Source organism: Neomonachus schauinslandi, chromosome 13 (assembly GCF_002201575.2).
Source record: "Neomonachus schauinslandi chromosome 13, ASM220157v2, whole genome shotgun sequence".
Lineage (NCBI taxonomy): Eukaryota > Metazoa > Chordata > Mammalia > Carnivora > Phocidae > Neomonachus > Neomonachus schauinslandi.
The window spans coordinates 87,732,719-87,753,204 of record NC_058415.1 but is presented as its reverse complement, the minus strand read 5'-3'; the positions used below and the strand labels follow the sequence as shown (position 1 = coordinate 87,753,204).

General features: G+C 58.0%; 1 protein-coding gene across 1 annotated transcript in view; it reads right to left on the bottom strand.

Moving 5' to 3' along the window:
* NCS1 (neuronal calcium sensor 1) overlaps positions 1-20,486 on the bottom strand; it is a 52,282-nt gene that overhangs the window by 19,669 nt on the left and 12,127 nt on the right. Inside the window, exon 3 of the mRNA XM_021691560.1 lies at positions 9,370-9,394. Coding sequence (XP_021547235.1) covers positions 9,370-9,394 — 25 coding nt within the window. The remainder of the gene's footprint in view (positions 1-9,369; positions 9,395-20,486) is intronic.

The following is a 20,486-nucleotide window of genomic DNA, read 5'->3' as shown; positions in this document are numbered from 1 at the left end:
GCAGGAGGAGGGGACAAGCCTGGTGCCAGGACTTGATGGTCCACGTGGGGACAGGCTCTGCTGTCCCCAGATCACTCTGGATGCCAGGGTGGAGGCCTCCCCCAGAGCTTCTCATTTCCCCACAATGGATGTATGTTACCTAAGTGATCTGCAGAGACTGTTAAAAACAATAAAGAGAAGACAAAAGCCTCTTCGGAGGGTCCCTGCGGGTGGCTCTCAGGGGGCGGCTCTTGGAGGGGAAGGCAGCTCGCTCAGCAGCAGGAGTCCTCAGCTCGGACAGCAGCTGCCTGGGCCCACGGTGGGGGCCCTGAGGTAACTGGGGGCTGGCGGGGCGCAGGGAGGCCAGCCTCAGTGGGGAGCCTTCGGTGGGGGGGCCTTTCCGGTTACCCCTGCAGAGACTGTAACGGTAGGGCCTCGGGAAGCCCACCCCCAGGAGGCAATACCAATTAGAGGCTGCGCCAGCCCCATGGCCCAGCCTCCTCTTGCCAGGCACTTCCATAATTCACACCCAACCACACCTTCTAGAACTTGCCATACGATCTCCAGCCTCCAGGTCTTGGTACCTGCAGGTCCCTCTGCCTGCAAAACATACATCTTCCTTCTCTTCATTGGGCTAATCCACTCACCCACCACTACCAGTCCCAGCTTAGCTGTCACTTCTTCCACGAACGCTGGCCAGGCCCCCCAGAGCCTCACAGGCTCCTCTGCTCCCTCACCCCTCGGAAGACCCCAGCACGCCATATCCAGTTTGTCTCCAGGCTGTGTCCCCGTCCGACCGTAACCTCCCTGACACTGCAGTGCCCCATGCCCGGCACAGGCCCTGGTGTACAATGTGGGCTCAGTAAATGCCTGTCCAGGGAGATGGATGGATGGATGGACGGATCAGCATACAAACTGCCAGACAGGGACAGACGGAGTAGGGGCCCAGGCATCCAGTGTCTTCTTTCTGAGCCCCGAGGACCCTGGCCAGAACCTGAGAGCTTCCTTCAGATGGCTAGAGACCCACTGATGGCCCCCCACTGCTCTGTGACAGGGAACTGAGGGCCCAGAGAGGGCGAGAGGCTGGCTCAAGGTCACACAGCAAGTTAGCAGCAGGATCAGGGCTCAGACCTGGGTCTCCTGCCTCCTGGGTTCCCACGTCACCCGCCTCTCCTTCAGCCAGGCAGAAACACGGCTGCATAAACACATGGTGAGGCCGTGCTCCCCAAACGCTGCGCCACCCCGCTGTTCATTATCAGAAGGTGGGGGCACCCTGCCTCGCCGGAGCAGAGATGGGGAACTGTCCCAGACACCCCGGTTACCCCAGAGCCCTAACTCACCCTGTGAGTTGTCACAGCTCTGAGGCCGGGACTTGACAAAACGGCCCAGTCCTGAGGCTGGCTGAGCCGGGACACCTCACACCAGGCACACGCCCCCTCCCCGCTGCCGGCACCCGGTGGGGGGCTGCTGCCTCATAAGGAAGTTCACATCCAGGACTCCTGTCCCCAGGATGATGGAGTGACTCCATCCGCCACCCAGGGCCCAGGCCTCAGGTTCCAACAGGCCCGGGTCCGTCCCGCTCTCCTTCAGACGCACCCAGCCACCAGGAAAGCTGCTCCAGGAGCCCAGGCCCTGCGTGCCAAGCCTGGCCCCGTCCTGTCTCGCTGGGACAGAGACCCTGAGGGACCCCTTCCCTGCAATGCCCCTCAGTTTCCCTGCTGGTAAAATAAGTGACTCAGAGCAGCTCCGGGGGTCGGGTTTCCCCACCCCAGCACCTCTGACATTTGGGGTTGGATGATTCTCAGTGGGAGAGGGGCCTGTCTCGCGTCCCTGGCCTCCATCTGCTAGATGTTTGTGGCACCTGCCCTCAAGTTAAGACAACAAAAAGGGTCTCCAGACAGGGCCAAATATCCCCTGGGAGCGGAACCACTCCAGCTGAGAACTGCTGAACTAGATGGCCTCTGGGAACCCCATGAGCTTGAGGGGGTCTACCACAAGTATTTTCTTCTGTGTAACAACTACCCCTGGGGGCTACTGAGGACCAGGCAAATGGCTATGTTCTCTCCAGGCACAATTTCACCCCATGGTCCCACTGAGCCCAGGAGACAAGGACGATTACGCCCGTTTTACAGATGGGGAAACTGAGGCTGGGGAAGGTTACGTCTTGCCCTGGCTCAGGGCCTTCACTCAGCACGCCTTCTGTTCAGCCTGCTCTTCCCCTCCCTACCCTGCTGACTCCCACCCACGCTTTCATTCTCGGCTTCGGTGTCTCCCTTAGAGAAGTCCCCCTTGGCCCCTGCAGACCAAATCACGCTCTGGGACAAACACTCCCAGCAAGTCAGGCATCATGTGTAGTGGAAAGGAGGTGGAAGGATCTTTTTCTTTTATTTATTATTACTAGCTCCGTGCACTGAGCATGCACGAAGTCTGTAATATAAAAAAGTTTAATTTTTTTTTAGAGTTTAGAGGACTGAAAAGGAAGGGCTCAGGCTTCCCCGTCAGACCTGGCTCGATCCCAGCACCATCCTTGACCTGTGTGTGACCCTGGGCAGGTGACTTCCCCTTTCCGGGCCTCAGTTTCCTGATCCGTGAGGTGGAGACCAACACAGCCCCTGCCTTCCAGGCCCTGGGTGAGCTTCGACAAATGGCAGCAGTGTGGCAGATTGCAAAAGACGTCCTGGACATCTACCGGATGCCAAGCTCCTGCCCCCGACCTCTCCCACACAGCAGAGCCCGAGATGCCACAGACCCCCCGCCCCGGGCGCCCTTGCCACCTGCCCCAAGGAGGAGGTTCCAGTACACCAAGGCCCCTGATGCCCCCGCCCCGTCCAATCACTCAGCCTTTATGGAGGCCACCTCCATACGCAGCCTTAATGGTTAGGGTAGTATTTTATGTTATGTGTATTTCACCACATTAAAAAAAAAGGAATTAAAATCATTACAGAGGGACGCGTGGGTGGCTCAGTCGGTTAAGGGTCTGCCTTCAGCTCAGGTCATGATCCCAGGGTCCTGGGACGGAGCCCCGCATCGGGCTCCCTGCTCAGCGGGGAGTCTGCTTTTCCCTCTCTCTCTGCTGCTCCCCCTGCTTGTGCTCTCTCTCTCTCACTGACAAATAAACAAAATCTTAAAAAAAAAATCATTACAGAATGTTCCAGATCAGGCATGAAAATACCAAACACAGATGTAGTTTGGTGTAACGCAGCATGTGATATAGAATACAAATCCTAGATAATAAAAGTTGTTTATATCCACATAAATCAACAAACCGTGAAAGCAACCAACCATTACCCACTAAAAAATGAGCTACTTTTAAAAGATTGTTGCAGAAAACAAAACCTTTGAAAAAACAAACCAAACTACAATCATGACTCCACCTAGATTTGCCTTTTCTTTTATAAACCGTCCTTAGTTACTAGGACTCATGGAAGCTATTCTTTGATTTTAAGTCATCTTTTTATTGAGGTGAGAAGACGACATTTTATCAAATCGATTATCTCTGTACCTGTCGCTAGTCTTGAAATCTTGTTCGAGAACAGGGGTCTTAGCTCTTGGGGGGCCAGAGGCGGCTCTGGGAATCGGACACAAAGCTATGGCACTGAGTCTGGGAAATGGGCCCAGTGTCTGCACACACAGCACATACACTTCCCGGCCCCATGAGCATGGGTGTTCAACAGCGTTTGCTGTGTTTGGGAGCCAGCTCTTCGAGACAGGGTGGGGATGAGAAGAGAAAGTCGCAGACCTGACAAGTGCGTTCTTACACTTCTTTGAAAAGAAAGGGGCGAAGAAACCTGTCATTTCATAAAGCAGGGAAGGCTGAATGCCACTTACAGAAGGGGCTTCCCCACTGGGCCAGCCTGGGCCATGCCTGTGTCCCCTCCCCCAGGGGACTCCAGGCACCTGTCTCCCTCAGAGCCGGCTGCCCCCAGCCCCCCGCACTGGCCTGGCCCATAGCAGGTGCTCAGTAAAGACTTACTGAGCAGACAAATGAATGATCAAGTGAATGAATGAACGAATCCTCGCTATGACACGGGGGGTCCAACTCCAGCTCAGCTTCTCGTTCTCGGAGGACCCCGAGCAAGGCCCAAAGGCCCCAGCCTGCTAAGACTTGCTGGGGATTCAGTGCTCTCAGTTCCCAGGGATCTCTGCCCTGTGGGAGCCAGCCTGAGGCCAGGCTGCAGCTTCCCTGCACACCCCTCTCCCGCCAGGCCCAGGGTAAAGCGAGGCAGCACGGCCTTCTGCAGCAGGAAGGGTACGGAATAGACGGATAAACGAGAGCGCTTCTCCCCGACCTGCCATCAGGCCCGGTGCAGCCCCAGCTGCCTCCGTGTACACCCGACGGATTCTTCTCCCATTATCTTTGCAAACAACCCCCTCCCGTAAACACAACCCATGAGGAGGATGCCTCTTCCTTCCTGCCCTCCCTGCCAGCCCCCATGGTCTTCAGCTTTGGGGGGCTGCCCAGGCAAGAGCCAGCAGGATGGAGCTCCCACAGCCTGGGCCACGGAGGTGGAGCGAGCTGGACCCCGACTCCAAACACACACACACACACACACACACACACACACGCACGCACACAGCACTGGGCCACCTGAGCAAGTGTCTCCACCCCTCTGAGCTTCAGTTTTTTCAGAAAATTTGGAAAATAGAGGGGAGCCTGGGTGGCTCAGTCGGTTAAGCGGCTGCCTTCAGCTCAGGTCATGATCCCGGGGTCCTGGGATCGAGCCCCGCATTGGGATCCCTGCTCAGCAGAGAGCCTGCTTCTCCCTCTCCCTCTGCCTGTCACTCCCCCTGCTTGCGTGCGCTCTCTCTCTCTCTCTCTCCGCGTCAAATAAATAAACAAAATCTTTAAAAAAAAAAAAAGAAAAAGAAAATTTGGGAAATAGAAACTGTAAGAGAGAAAGGCACCAGGACCCATAATGCTGCTACCCAACACACGCCTCTGGCCATTCCTTCCCAGCTCCCGGGCCCTCTGCCTGTGTTCATCGGGACCCGGAGTGGGTGCAGGGGTGGGGGGGCATTATCTGTGCCCTGCTGTCTGCCCTCTGAGTGATGGCAATTTCACAATCATCTGCAAGGGCCTGGGACCTGCTGCAGTTTCTTAGCCCTCACTGCGGTTCCTGACCTTCCAAGAGTGACAAACCGGGCTCAGCATGGGAACGAAGATGGTCAAGAGCAAGGCGCAGGGACCCAGGCTGGCTGTGGACCCTGACACTGGCCTCACCTGTCAGCCTCCAGCCCCCTTCCTGCAAATACAGACAACAGCATGGCAGCATGGGGCTGGGAGCCCCCAAGATGACCCCGAGGGGCACCCAGCGGGAGCCCGGTGCAGACTGAGCCCTGATGACGCTGGCCTGGGCTCCCCATTGCTGCAGCCTGGCCTGGGCTCTCCCGAGGACCTGCACCCGACCAGCACCGAGGCCCGAGTGCTGCTCCCGGCTCTGCTTCTGCTCCCTGGATGGCCCACGACCCATCACAGAATCACGTAAGAGCCCTGGGCCTTGCGTTCAGCTGGTGGAACGTAGGACTCTTAATCTCGAGGTTGTGAGTTCGAGCCCCACCTTGGGTGTAGAGATGACTTAAAAATAAAATCTTAAAAAAAAAAAAAAAAAGCCCTGGGCCTTGGTTCCCCTGCTGCATCGTGGCTACTGAAAGTCAGCACAAAACACAGGGATCCTAGAGCATGCTGGAGAAACAGGGACTGGGTGGTGAGGACAGGCCTCTCGGAAGAGAGGACACTGGGTGCAGATGCCAAGATCTGGGTGCAGAGGGAACAGCAAGGACAGGGGTTCTGAGGTAGGAATGAGCTTGGTGTGGGTGAGGGACAGCAAGTAGGGGGATGCCCAGCAAGGCTGAGGGAGAAGGTGAGGGGAGAGATCCTGGGAAGCCCAAGTTTTCCCAGGGAGGCGCCGTCCCCAGCTGTTGGGTGCCCTGAGAGCTGTTTAGGACGTGAAGGGGTTGGCTGAGGGCTGTGGTGGCAGAGGGTCCTCTGAGAAGGGCCCAGGGCACTTGGGATGCAACTGCTCATCCTACCCGTTTCCTGTGCAAAAGACAGAGGGGACGGTGGGCTACCTATAGTCCCAGTGAACCAGTGAGGCTCGGGTCAATTGAGGGATAACAGATGGGCTCCTTTTGTGGGCCAGCAACAAGGACACTGGGCGCCCTGAGCACTGGAGGAAACTGATCCAGAGTGCGATAATCTGTGATCCATTACCAATGTCTGCTGTGGGCGCCGGCGGGGAGAGTGGTGGCATGAGTGGCCCTGTTTAACCATCCCCAGTCTAGTTTCACCCTACAGGATGTAGCCATTCTAGAATACCACAGTGAGGTGGGTCGTGGGCTGACCCAGGAGGGCCAGAGGAAGGCACTGAGTCAACCATCTCCTAGGCTTGAAGGCACCACCAAAATGAACCAGAGGACATGTACTCGAGGCTCACAGAACTTTCTGGCAAAGAAAGATTAGTTCTTGTCTTTATAAGCTCTTCAGAGACAGTCACCCTACAGCAAGCACTGGGTGTCACAAGGCCTAGGGCCCCGGCTCTATTATGGGAGCCTCCACGAATGCTCTCCACAGGCCAGCCTCTTCGGCCTCCCTGCTGTTCCTCAAACCCTCAAACACGCCAATCTATTCTCACTGCACCTTCACGCTCACTATTCCCTGTGCCTGGAACTCTCCTCCACGGCTCAGTCCTTGTCCAGGTCATAGCTGAAATACCAGCTTGGCAAATGAACCAAAGGCACTCCACCTGTCTGGGCCTCGGCTTCCCCATTGTCATAACGAGAAGGGGACCGTGACTCTCAGGACTGCCGCATGGGTTGTTCTGATGACGATATCAGGATTATTGTTAAAACCACCAGCGAAGAGAGGGCTACTAGGCTCTGCTCCAGATGCTTTATGTGAATACATCACTTGTTCTTTAAAATAGTCCTATAATATTTAACTATTATTACCCTCATTTTCCAGATGGGAAAACCAAGGCACTGACAAGTCCAGCAACTTGCTCAAGGTTGCTCACGCAGGACGTGGGGTGTGGGTACCCAAGCCCAGCGCCCTGGCTCCAGAGCCCGCCTGGCCGCTCTGCCCTGCCTTCTCCGGGGGAAGCACAGGTGTAAGCAGGGCAGGGCCCGGGAGCTCAAGGGCCCTGTCTAGGAAATGCCAAGATGGGACACTCCTCTGGGTGACAGTGAGGAGGAACTGAATGAGGCCATGTCTGAGAGCTCGCAGGGCACACGGCAGAGCTGGGGAAGCATCTGCCATCTCTCCGGGACAGACTGCACCTTCTGCCCTGCCCGGCAGGGCTCACCATGTGGGCCCCCAGGGCAGCTCCCAGGAGACAAGAGCAATGTATGGGAAGCACTTGGGGTGTGCTTCTTGGGGGCTGAGCACCTGCTGTGGCCAGGCTCTGGGGGCACAGGGGCGAACAGGGCAGGGCCGGCCCTCAGGGCCAGGAAAGGAGGCAGGGAGGCTCACAGATGAGTAACTGCTGCAGGCTGTGTCCCCGGCTGTGATGGGGGCCCCTAAGCTAACCTGAGGGCCCAGGGGCCCACGGGTCTCAGGGAAGAAGCCCTGAGGGTGGGGAGATAGTAGCCAAGCAAAGAGGTGGAGGGGTGTCCCCAGGAGGGGGACAGACCAGGCAAAGTTCAGGAAGGCCCAGGGGGTGAGGTGAGTTCAGGAACAGACAGCAATTCAGGCAGGCCAGGGGGCAGAAGGAGATGGCAGTGAGACTGGCGGGGTCAACAAGGTCAGACCAAAGCGGTCCTCATCCCCATATAAAGATGCCGAAGGCACGGCCTTCACCTGAGCATCAGGCAGGGTTTCGGCAGAAGCCGAGCATTGTCAGGTTTTTGTTCAACAATGATCCCTCTGGCTGCCAGGTGGGAAGGAGGGGGATAATGTACAGATGGGGAATCCTGGAAGGCTTCCTGGAGGAGGTGACTTTGATGAGCCTTGGGAGAGGAGAGCTCAGCTGGCCTAGGAAGGTAGGAAAGAAGGGTGGGGAGCTCCGAAAGGGAGATAGGAGTAGACAAAGGCCCAGGAAGGAAGGGCGGGGAGTTCTGGAAGGCAGAGCCACGGGGATAAAGACCTAGAAGTAGGAACGTTTCTGGAGCGCTCACCTGGGGAAGTGCAGAAGTGAAAATGAGGTCGGAGGCAGACCAGACCCACATGTTGGTCCTCGGATGTGGGGGAGGAAGAAGGCGGCAGCGGCTGCTCCCTCCACATGCGCTCCCCCCCTTCCCCCGCCTACCCCATCGCAGGAGTAGCCAGCTCACCATCCGGGTTCCACCCACCGGGCTGGGTGTCCTGCATGCGGTCAGCAGAGTTGGGCAGGGCGGCCGCAGCTCCCACCCTCTGCCGCCTGGACTCAGGGACCTGGAGTTGTACGGACTGGCCCCTAGGGGAGCCTGGCCCGGAGTCTCACGGTGTGGGTCCTTGCAGGCCCGGCTGGCTGTGACGGGGGGCACATCTCCAGGCCTCAGTTCCCCATCTGAACGGCGCACAGAAGACCACTGGACATGGCTGTCATCTCTTGGACACCGTGCTACGACCTTCACAGGGAATGTCTTCCCAGTGAGTCATCATTCCCACCATACACACGGGGAAACTGAGGCTCAGAGAACCACCTGAGGCCTCGTCAGGATTCTAGAGTCCATTTCTAAACCACCAAACTCTCCTGGACGTTATCCAGGCTTGCCTCCTCCCCTCCCTAACCCCCCAACCTCAGGTCTACCTTAGCGTGAGCCTCCCCTGTCAGCACTACATTCTGCCACATTCCACAGGTGACCAGGTGACAGACAATATGCCACTCCCGTCTCCCCCAGCCCAGGCAGGCATCACTAATCCGTTACAGCCCTCGTTAATCCCTCACTGCTATACTTTGCCTTTGCTCCATGACATACAGCCTCAGAACCCTTCTTAACACGGCACTCTGGACAGCCTCTACAGATTGAACGGAACCGGCATCCGAGAGAAAACCTATTTGCCATCCTTGGTCCAGTCTCACCGATCACTTTATAGAAGAGGGCGCTGAACCCCAGAAATGGGAAGAGACTTCTCAAGGCCACCAGTGACTTAGTGACAAAGCCAGGCCTGGGACCCAGTCTCCTGACTCGTTCCTGGTCCAAACCCCTCTCTTTGGTGAGCAGGGCCCGGTGGTCCTTAGAGATGACACACAAGGCAAGGAGTCCCCAACACCCCCTCTCCACTCCAGTTCAACTGGCTCTGCATCAGCCCCTTGTGGACAAAAAAATCTAAATGAAGGCCGCCTCGGACAGGTTGGTAGAGGAGCCAAGCTCAGAAGCCCCTCCCCGTGCCCCTGTCCTGGGCAGCTGGACTGCTGTCCCATCAGCCCAAAGCCTCCCTGCCAACAGTTTGGGGGAAAAACAGCTACTCACCACTGCTGGACTTCCTTCTCAGTAACTGCAAGAGAAAACAGAAGAAGACTTTTAGCTCTGGGAGGTGTCTTAGGGGATGGGCAGACCCCGGGGAGCCTCCTTCCTGCCCTCCCCAGCCCGCCCCCAAGGCCTGCCCGCCCCTGTCCCCCAAATGAACAGTCCCGGTCAGGAGCTCCGTGTCCAGCCACCCCGGCAGGGGACAGCACTGGCCTATCCCTCCTGACGCCCATTGTGCTTCTAGAAGGACTGACAAGAATAGCCCCTTACACACGGGGTTTGCTCTCCCTGCTGTCCTGGGGGGTGGGGGGGCCGGAAGGAACATCACACCCAGGCCAGTGTTTGAGATATGCTGCGCCCCACCTCTCATTCCCAGGTCAGCACCGTCGGAGAAGGCACTCGGCTGCCCTGCCTGCGTGTGGCGGGCCAGGACAGAAAGGCTGAGCAGTACCCCGGGGCCCTGGCAGCCCCCAGCCCCCTCTGCTCCTCAGCCTGCCCCTCCAGCCCCCCACGGCAGTCATTTCCAGGTTTTTTACAGGCAAGAAGAGAACAGAGCCGTAAACCAAACCCTGGGACAAGCCATATAATGTGGTCGAACATCCAGCCAAGCCAAAATAGTCATTCTTTATTGAACCGTGAAACAAACAAAAAAATCTTTTTTTTTTTTTTTTCTGAAAAGTACTAAATTGGCTCAGATTGGAACCAAACCAGGGCTGTCTCTATGATCACCAAGTGAGAACATGTAACCACCTCCCGGGCCACACTTACTCTCTGTGGGGGTGACTTCGGGAGGTGCCTCCAGCAACCCATGCCTCAGTTTCCCCATTTGTAAAGCAGGAATAATAGGGCCTGCCCCATGAGCTGTGCTGGGAATTCTATCAGAACAGGTGTGAAATGGGTGTGAAAGCTCCTGAGTCCCTGGCGGGGCCCTGGCCCGCCTATGTGCTCCATGCCCACTTGTGGAAGGAATGAATGAAGGTACAAATGAATGGACGGACAGGAAGGTCGGTGCCAGGTGGAGGTCAGCTGAGTAAAGGAATTGCAGCCTCCTCCCAGGGAAGTGGGAAGGGAGGCCCAAGGGGGTGTCCCTGAATTGCTGTGCCCAACTGGACTCGAGGAGGCCACTTTTCCAAAACCTGCTCAAAGGAAGCTTGTAACAGCTGCCGGACACCAAGTGCCCACCGGCTCCGTGCCAGGGTGGGCCTCTGTGTTTGACTCAGCCGCCCTGACAACAGCTCCAAGGGAACACAGTGTTACTCTGCCCTGGCTCCAAATGGGGAAACTGAGGCATGAAGGGGCCAGGACGTGAAGTGAGAGGGTGAGGCTCTAAACTTTGTGTGTGGCTCAGCCATCTGATCCACAGGCTGTAACCTGGTGGTCAGACCCCTGGGGCAGGCTGGAGGCCCACCGCCAGGTTCCTCCTCCCACAAGCCCAAATCCCAGGCAGAGGAAGAGGCCAGTCCCCCAATAGGCAGCTGATAAACAGAGGGCATGGCGACAGTGGGAGGTGCCGGCTACCTGGATCGGCCAGACCTAGAGTAAAGAATGCAATTTTCCAAGAGTTTTGGCAGACGATAGAAGGTGGGAAGGGGGTCAGGTGTGGGGGTGGAGAGGGGAAGTGACCTTGGTCTGACCCAGGCTGAGCTGCCCTGGACTCGCCACCCACGCCTGGCAGTGAAGGGCAGCAGGGGCAGGGGATGATGCTCAAAGCCCGAACCTGGAGAGACACAGGAGACCCATCACAACATAGGCAGGAGCTTGCGGGGAACCTACTCCGGAGCCAGACTAGGCTGCCTGGATTCAAACCCAACTCCACAGCTTACTAGCTGTGTGTCCTCGGGTAAAGTACTTCCTCTCTCTGAGCCTCAGTTCCCTCATTTGTAAAACGGGTTATTGTGAAAACTACAATGGCTTGATGCTCTTTCCTGCATAAGAATCCCACAGGTAGGGGCGCCTGGGTGGCTCAGTCGTTAAGCATCTGCCTCCGGCTCAGGTCATGATCCCAGGGTCCTGGGAGGGAACCCCGCATCATCGGGGCTCCCTGCTCAGCAGGGAGCCTGCTTCTCCCTCTCCCTCTGCCCTTCCCCCCTGCTCTAGCTCTCTCTCTCAAATGAATAAATAAAATCTTAAAAAAAAAAAAAAAAGAATCCCGCAGGTGGGTGGTAGTCCCGTTTTCCCAATTAGATTGAGGTTCAGGCGAGTCCACTTGCTTATAGTCAGCCAAGGTCACCTTGCCAGGAAATGGCAGGGCCAGGACTGCCTGCAGAGCCCAGGATGGATGCCCAGTTGGGTGCCTTCCCCACCCCGAGAGTCAGAGGAAGAGCTGCATGACCTTGTGTGACCTCGGCATCACATGACAGGAACAGCAGGAGCTGGGAGGTAAAGAGTTTGGGTGGCAGATCCACTGCTGACCTCTGGCCTCACAGGGCCAGAGAAGGCTCCCCTGGAATCCCCTAGCTCAGAAATTCCCCCCAAGTCCCCAGGATGGAACAGCTAGCTACGTGGGGGCAGGGGACATAGCTGGCTGCCCCCCCCCCCCATTGGAATGGTCCCTAGCATGAACACTGCTTGATCAGCAGGCAGCTAAGCCCCAGGGGCAGTGAGCTGGGGTGGGGGGTGATGGGCCCTTCTGATGCTTTAAGGAGCTAATTAACCTTTAGGAAACAGATGAAGCCATCAGGTGTCCCCTGGTACCATGCCAGGGCCAGCAGGTCATCACTGCCTCACTGCCTGGAGCCATGGAGGGTCCTGAGTGGGGTGGGCATCAGGCAGCCCTCCGGGGACCCAGCCACCTACCCGAAGCCCCTCTGCCAGCGTCAGGAACCTGAAGGTGACCAGTGTGAACCTGACTGTCCAGGTGAGGCAGCTGAGCCAGAGACCTGAGAAAGGGACCCAAGGCCACGGCCAGAAGGAGGCAGGCAGGAGGTCATTGCCAAGGTCTGCTCAATGCTGAGACCTGCGTTCTTACCATTCTGTCTGAGTTTCCAGGAGCTCAGCCATTCCCACGCTACCTTCTCGATTCTTCCCTAACCACCTGTCCGATGATTCACTCAGGATGTTTCTCTAAACCAGCTCGCTCATTTCACTGACTTGCCTGATCTAGATTTAGTCTAAGCATCAATATCCATAAAATTACCAATGACGTGTGCTGTTCGTATCTTTTCTAATACACAACAAAAATATAACCATGAAGATGACTGTCCTTGATCAAACCTGACCTCTCCAATAGTGAACACCCTGACATCATGTGCCCCCCTGATTTCATGCTGTGGGAGGACGGGGCATCCACGGAGTGCTCCTGCCAGAAATATTCAACCTGCGTCTAATCATGAGGACATAACCAGACAAATCCAGAAGGCGGGACATTCTACAAGGCAACTGGCCAGGACACTTGAGTCAGTCAGTGCCATGAGAGGTAAAACAAGGCAGGGGATCGTTCTGGAAAAAGAGACAAAGCCATCAAATGCAACTCGCAAAGCCTGGATTGGGTCCTGGATCTGGTGTTAAAGATCAGCCACAGAAAACATTATTCGGATGGCTGGGGAAGCTGCACCATGGGGCGCAAGTAGATGCCTCGATGGACCCGCTGCTGATTTTCTTAGGGGTGGGAACGGCACAGGGGTGGTGTGGGAGAATGTCCCTTTTCATCGGAGAGGTGCCCTGAATTATTTAGGGGTGAGGGTCAGGATGCTGGCAGCTTCTTGTGGGAGGTTCAGAAATGCATGCACATATATTTAGAAAGAGAAGCAGCAAGCCCCAGCAAAATGCTGGCCGCCGGCGAATCTAGATGAAGGACACACAGGTGCTCGCTGCACTGTTATTTCAATGTTGCTCTCGCTTTCAAAATAAAAGGTTGCCGGGACATATTTGTCCTCATCAGCCCACAACCTGTGTGCGCCCCCATCCCCCCCCTCCCCAGCGCAGGAAGGACCGGGGGTCCTGCAGCTCTGACCACCACAGGCACCAGGAGGGAGGAGGGGGTGGGGGACATCACCGGGTCCCTCTGCTCCACACTCCACCCAGATGCCAGAGCGACATTCCCAGGCTCAGGCTTCCCAGCTTCTCCCCGGGGCCTCCATCCAAGTGTGAAATTAAACAGGCGTCCACCCACACCACGCTTGCACTAGGCGGGTCCACGCTCAAGGCTCAGGGCTCAGGACAACAGAAGGCTGTCCTCAGTGCTCCCTCAGCCCAGCACAGCCCCCTCCAAGCCCCTCGCTAGCCATCCCCCCGGCCCCCTGGCTCCTGTGCATGCTGTTCCTCTGCCCAGGACATTCGTCCTCACCTCCTTCACCTGGGTAACCCTATGCACCTTCCCAATCCCCACTGGGATGTCCCTTCTCTGCAGAGGCCTCCTGCCCTGCCCACAGCCGCCTCTGAAGCCCCCGCTATGTGAGAATCACTGCTTCCTGCCTGATCTGTCTTCCCATCAGCTCCACAGCGGAGGGTCAGACCGGGCGCTGCCTGCCAGGGCCAGCTCAGTGAGGAGGGGGGCGGCAGTAAAATGGAGCGGTCTGCAGAAGGGGCTCTGGGGTCAACCAGGCCAGGGCTCTGGTTGTGTGGCCCTGAGCAATGACTCCACACCTTGGAGCCTCGGTTTGCTCATCTGAAAATGGGACAAATAACAGCCTCTGCCTTAGAGGGGGAGGGTGTATGGAAAGCGCCTGGCATGATGTCTGGCATCCAGCAGGCGCTCAACAGTGCCACTTCTTCTCCTCTTCCCAGCTGGACGCCAAGTACCCAGAGGCCAGGGCGCTTCTCGTGGCATACCCCAGCATCACCTGGGCACCTGGCCCGGTGTCCTGCACACGGGAGGCAGAGAATAAACCCTCGTTGATTCCTCATCAAGCCACTTGGCTGCATTTGGGACACACCCTACTGTGTTTCTCAACACGTTTACTTTTACAACTGCCATCGGGCTTTGGGCACCTTTACGGATGAGCTGCCTTTCTCCAGCCCCCTCCTGCCTACAGGCCAGGGGGCCCCAGGCTCATTAGGAAACCAGTATTTAAAACCACATGGCTGAGGCGACGAGAGGCTCTGGGCCAGTGTCCTGCCTTAGCCATGTATAGGCTGTGTTACTCTGAACAAGTTACTTAACCTCTCTGAGCCTTGGTCCTCACTGAAGGATGGGGTATAAACTCCTGCCAGACAAGAGCCATGGGGAGGGCTTCTTGAGAGGTAGCTAGAAAACTCCCAGCTTAGAGCCGGCACAGAGCCAGGAGGAGAGGGGCTGGGCATCCCCTCCGCTCCCCTCCCACGGACCTCCCTGAGAAGCGGGGGAGACGGGGAGGAGGCTTGCTGGTGGCTGGGAGTGGGGAGGGGGCCCAGCCGTGGCCCGCTCCCCAGCTGTCCCCCAGCTGGCTCACTGCAACCAGGCCTTCACTCCCTTCGGCAGGAGTGCCCGCAGAGCCCCTCTCTTCGCCACCCCCCCCACCCCCTGGCAGGAAGAGCAGGAACAGCACTCCCGCTCCTGAGGCTGCTCCCTGGGCCTCCTCCCTCGAGCACAGCTCTCGTCTGCCAGGAATGAACGCGAGAGAGCTGGTCCCTGGAGCCCAGGATAAATGTTGAATCTGATTTTGATTTCCCTAAAGCAAAATACCTCTCTCCTGATTGAAGCTCAGCTCAAACACGGTGGGAACAGAAAGCAGGGGGTGGTGGCCCCCACAGAAGGCCTGGCTGCAGCAGGAGGGATGGCAGGCCCAGCCTGCTCATTCCGGCCTCTCCAGCCACCACCCCGAGGCCAATCCAGACCCCGTTTCTGTCTCCAGGGACAGAGGCTGGGTCGATTGCCTGTGTCACCCATGCCTCCCACCCCGGTTGCAGCAAGAAGGCCTCTGGTTTGATGAAGACAAAAAGCCAAAGTGGAGCCATTTGGGCCTGGCCCCCAGCAACCCCTTGTCACTAAATCTGACACTCCATTAGTCCTAACACATTTGACCACTCGGACAAAGAAGTGCTCAGAAGTGCAGAAAGACAGCTTCCAGAAGCACAGCGCCCCTCAGACAGCTCCTGCTCAGGCCCCAGGCCTCTCCTTTGCTCAACCTCCGAATACTGGAGTCCTCGGAGTCCCTTTCTCACACGGCTGTCGGGGGTGGGGGGGCAGCACAGGCACCCCGCACACCTCACCCCAAGCTCCTCTCCAGCTGGCCCCCTCTAGCTCAGCCCCTGCCTACACTCCACGTGGCCCAAAGAGATCCCCACCCCAGACTGGACCTCCCCTTCCTGGGGACACCCCTTTCCTGCTCTACGGGGCAGAAAACACAGGAACACCCCCACATTCCACAGCCAGCCGGGTGTCCCCCCCCGGCCCCCCCCCCCCCCCGCCCCTCCCCCCCCCCCCCCCCCCCCCCACCCTCTCCCCACCAGCAGCTGCCAACATCCCTAATTTGGCGTGTCCCTCCCCTCGCAGCAAAGCTCAGAGAAGGGAGGGAAGCGGCTGCCATGTCCCACAGCAGCCTGTCCCTCCCTCCAGCCTGGGGACAGGCCCCCCCACCTGCAGGAGGGGCAGTTCCCTCTAGGGAAGGCAGCGTAGCGGGGTAGACTCCTGGGACCGGGATTCCGGGCGGGCCGCTACTCCCCCGCCGTGTGACCTGTCCCTTTTCCTATGAAAGGGGACACAGCTCCTCCCACACACAGCAGACCCTACCTACAGTGCTAACTGCAGAGACGAGAGAGAGAGAGAGAGAGAGAGAGAGAGAGAGAGAGAGAGATGGATGCTTGGGAGTTTCCCTCCCAGGGCTCTGGCCACAGAGAGCAGACACCTGCACTCCCCCAGCCGCCAAGAGCCACACGCGCCCCAAGCCCCACGTCATCTCCCAACAGACCCATGTATGCTGCAGTGGAAATACACGGGTGTTCCCATGGGGGCCGGAGACTAGGCAGCCCACCTTGGCCGTGCAGCTCTCCATAGACTCCAGAGAGCTCCAGCCCCCAGCTCCCGCACCCCATGAAGTGACCTGCAGGCAGCCAGCCAATGGCCATGGACTGCCCGCCCCCCGCCAGGCCCTGTGCCCCAGGGCGCAGGCCGTGGACACCCACCAGGGGCGGTGTGGAAACAGGAGGGCGGGCACAGGCCCCGGGCCAGGTGCTAAGGTGCTAGGAGCCCTCGGCCACCGGGGGGTGGCAGGCTCCTCGGCAAGAAGGAGCCCCTGGGGACAGCTGCCTCGAGTGACATACACAGCTACACCCGAGTGACATACACAGGAGCTGACTCTCATTCCATGCCTCCTCCAGAGCAGGGGGAGAGGCAGCCAGCCCTCTGCCCGCCCCACTCCTGCCTTCCATAAATGCCCCGCTGGAGGGAGCCAGCCTGAGCTCATTGGAAAGGCACCTGGCTTCCTGCCCAGAATTCCGGGGCGCTCCAGGCTGAGCGGGGTGCTGCGGAAGCCCCTCTAGCTGACCCAGAAGGAGTGAGTTCCCCAGGGCCCTGGCCCCAGCACCCTCCCCCACACCCCCAGCCCTCCCCTCCGGCCCCCCTCCCCACTGGTGGTTAGCACAGCCACGCCAGCTGGGGCCCACAGCAGTCCACAGGACATGGGGCAGGGCCTTGCCTGCCATGCTCTTCCCGCCCCCCGAACCTTCTGTGCAGGCTCACCTGCGGGGACTTGGGGGCATCAGCCATCTGCAGACCCACCTGGACCAGATCTGTGAGCTGCCGCTACAAGGCTAGCCCTGCACCAAGCCCTCTGCACACAGGATTTTGTAAAGCCTCCCAAAGCTCCAGGGGTCACAGCTCTGGCCAGAGCGAGGCCAGCTGCCCACCCCTCACCCCTCCGCTCCTGGGACCGACTCTGGCTGACCCGCCTGTAACCGCCTGGAAGCTGGGCTCTCTCCCACCACAGGCCTTTGTGGGGCCAGGTCCGCCCGCTATCGAGCTGCTGTGTGACCTCACTCAATGTACGCCCCTCTCTGAATCTTGAGCTTCCCTCCCTCTCATGGAGCTGCTGTCGGAGCCAACAAGAGCATGCAGGCCCAGAGCACTGAGCCCAGCAGGTGACGAGTGACACGGAGACTCAGACTATCATGATGACAGCCACGGTGTTAGAATAAGACGTCAGGGGTTTCACTGCCACTGGGGCAGCAGCAGAAGATGTGGGCTGCGGGGCCGGGGGGGCTGATGGGAAATGTCCTCCGGCGCAGAGAGGAGCCAAGCCCTCAAGGGGACCGAGGTGTGAGAGCTGCTCAGGACTGCTCAGATCCCAAGGCAAACGCCCCTGCTCCCTGTTGGCCCCTCAGGATCCTCCTGAGCCCTGGACAGAGCCGGCTCCGTTGGCCGAGCTCTTGTATTGCTCCAAGCTCTGTGCTGACAGGTGGGGGGTCCCTGCCAGCCCACCCAGCTGGTGAAGAAACTGAGGCTTCACAGAGGCAAAGGCACCTGTCCGAGGTCACAGTCAGTGGTGGAGGAGTGGAGGTGGGCGCCCAGGTCCCTCCAACTCCGAAGCCCGTGCTCAAGAAGGCTTTAGCCTGGATGGTCGTTCCCAGGGAGGGGGCCACCCGCCGAGCCCCGCCCTGAGAACGAGGCCGTGGCAAGCCCTCGCTGAGCACCTGCAGTCGGCCGGGCCCTGGGTGCCTGGGGTGTGAGGTTCGTGGCCCAGCAGGGAGCAGCGGCTCCTGCCCGTCAAAGTGCCCCTCGCTGGTCCAGCCCCTGAGAACCAGGCTGCAGGTTCCACCTTTCTCCTGGACGCTGAGACCTTCCCACATTCAGATTTGCCAGCTAAAGCGTGATGTGTGTCTTTCTGCTCACGTCTCAGTTTTCTCATCTGACAAATGGGTTAAGAATGCTCACTCCCACCGGCTCACGAGGAGATGAAATTGCTTGGTCCCTGGAGAAGGGCCACGTGGGGAGGAGTCCAGGGGCTCCCCAAAGGTGCCCTCCCCAGAGCCTCTGAGGCAGAGGGCTGGTACGTTCCGGCTCAGATATTCCCACGAGTTTTGCATTCTGCTCCATCATTTATACACATTTATTTTACCCTAAAAATAAAATTATAAAACACACTGATTTTAATTTCTATATGTTAAATAACTTTTCCCCCTAAAATTCTTAAAACTGCAGAAAGATGTACTTTGTCTTGTGGCTTCCAGGTGCAAAAATGTCTCCCTTTATTTACCACTCACTGCGTGCCCACCTGCGCTTAAGCACGTGGCAGGCATTCATCTCATTCACTGCCCGAACGAGGCTGTGGGACAAGGACTTTGCATCCCCCTTCTACAGATCAGGAGACTGAGGCTTCTAGAGGTGAAGCCACTTGCCCAAGGACCAACCTCAGTCTGCAGCGAGGCTGGGACCAGAACCAGGGTCCGTGTGAGTCCAGAACTTGCTGGAGAAGTACAGCATTTCAAACATCACAAAAATGCATTCTGGGAGTTACCTTCCTGCCTGACTCCTTAACTGCATCATCTGGGGCCCTTGAAGAGGCACCGAATCTTTGGCTTCTCTCACTCCCCAGCAAAGGGCCACCGGGGCTGTGAAGCAAAGGTTCTCAGTATCTATTAACAACTTGCTTTGGCCGAGGGACCCACACCAAGGGACACTCACAGGTCCCAATCCCAGCCCTCCCACGTTCCAGCTGTGTGACACTGGACAAGTCAGTTAATCTCTCTGAGGCTCGGTTTCCTCATCAGGAGATTGAGGATAAAACCTACCCCGGCTACATACACAGGGGAAAGCCTGGACAGCGGGGGGGAATGGTTTTGTTCTTGTCTTTCCACCTGCCTGCATTATCTGATTTTGTCTTTCCTCAGCGGCCGGGGGCTCCATGGGGCAGGATCTGTGTCTGCCTAAGTCACAGCCATAAAACAGCATCCGGTACATAGTAGGTGCCCAGTGTGTATCTGCTCTTGGAGAATGTATGTGTGTGTCATGCTCGTTTTAGGTGGGGAAGTAGACGCACCTGCTTTTACTTTCTAGAACTCAAGGTATTCCGTCTGGCTCATTAATGGGCTTGCTCTGATGGCTGCACTCTTGGGCACTCCTCCCTCTCTCTCTCTCTCTCTCTACTCCTTCTCCCTTCTACCTTCCCTCCCTCCCTCCCTCTTCTCTCAAAAAAAGGAAGGAAGGAAGGAAGAACAAATGGGATTTCCTTTACGCCTTCATTCACCCAATAATTAATTGCTGAGCAGCATATCGACCAGGCCCTGCGCTGGGCTCCGGAACACAGCACTGACCCAGACACAGGTCTCTGTCCTCCGAGTCTCTGATGAACAGAAGAGACAGACATAAGCACGCAACAGCTCGGCTGTCTCACCATGTGTGCAAAGTGGGATCCTGGCCCACTCGGGGGGGGGGGGGGGGGGGGGGCCCCCCCCGGGGGGGGGGGGGGGGGGGGTCAGGGCTGCTCCCTGGGGAAAGGGTGCGTAGGCTGACATCGAAAGGATGGGCAGGCCTCAGCAGGCAAAGAAGAAGGGAGAGGGCTTTCCGGAGATGACACAGAGTGTGGTGAGCTCAGGGGACCACAAGAAGCCACGGCTCACTGGAACAAGGAATTGGCCAGAAGAAGCACGATGTGGTCCAGGTAGATGGAGCACAGCAAGGGCCCCAAAATATTAACAACTGCTACCATTATTAATGAAGGTGTCACAGCACCCACAGACAAGACAAGATGACCAGAGCCACTAAAAAGGGCGCCTGGGATTGGGGTGGGGGGTGCAAGAAGCCCTGTCCTAGGACCTGTGGGGTATGTGACATCTGCCTACCCTAGCATCCCCCACTTCCCTGCCTCATCCCCAGACCTGGGAGGGGGTGGGGACATGCTGGGCTGGTCTCCGTCCCCGCTCAGGCAGAAGCCAGGTCAGTCAGAGCCCTTGATAAGGTCACAAGCCCCAGAGCAAGGAAACTTCAGAACGGCAGTGGGGGAGGGGCCCTGAGAGACCCAGGGAAGGTGCAAGCCCCCCCCCAGACCGGGGAGCTAGAGAGGACACTGGCAGGAACCAAGCAGGGGCTGTACAGGAATGGAAACCGGGTGGTCATGGGGTCAGCAGGACCCCGCCCCACCTCCCCCGCCAGCACCCCTCCCTCCCCTTCCTGCCCAAGATGTGGCAAATCCCCCACTGAGAGCGACCAGCCAGCCACACCTGAGCGCCACGAGGGTGGCCCAGCTCCCGCAGCGTCCCCGGGGCTG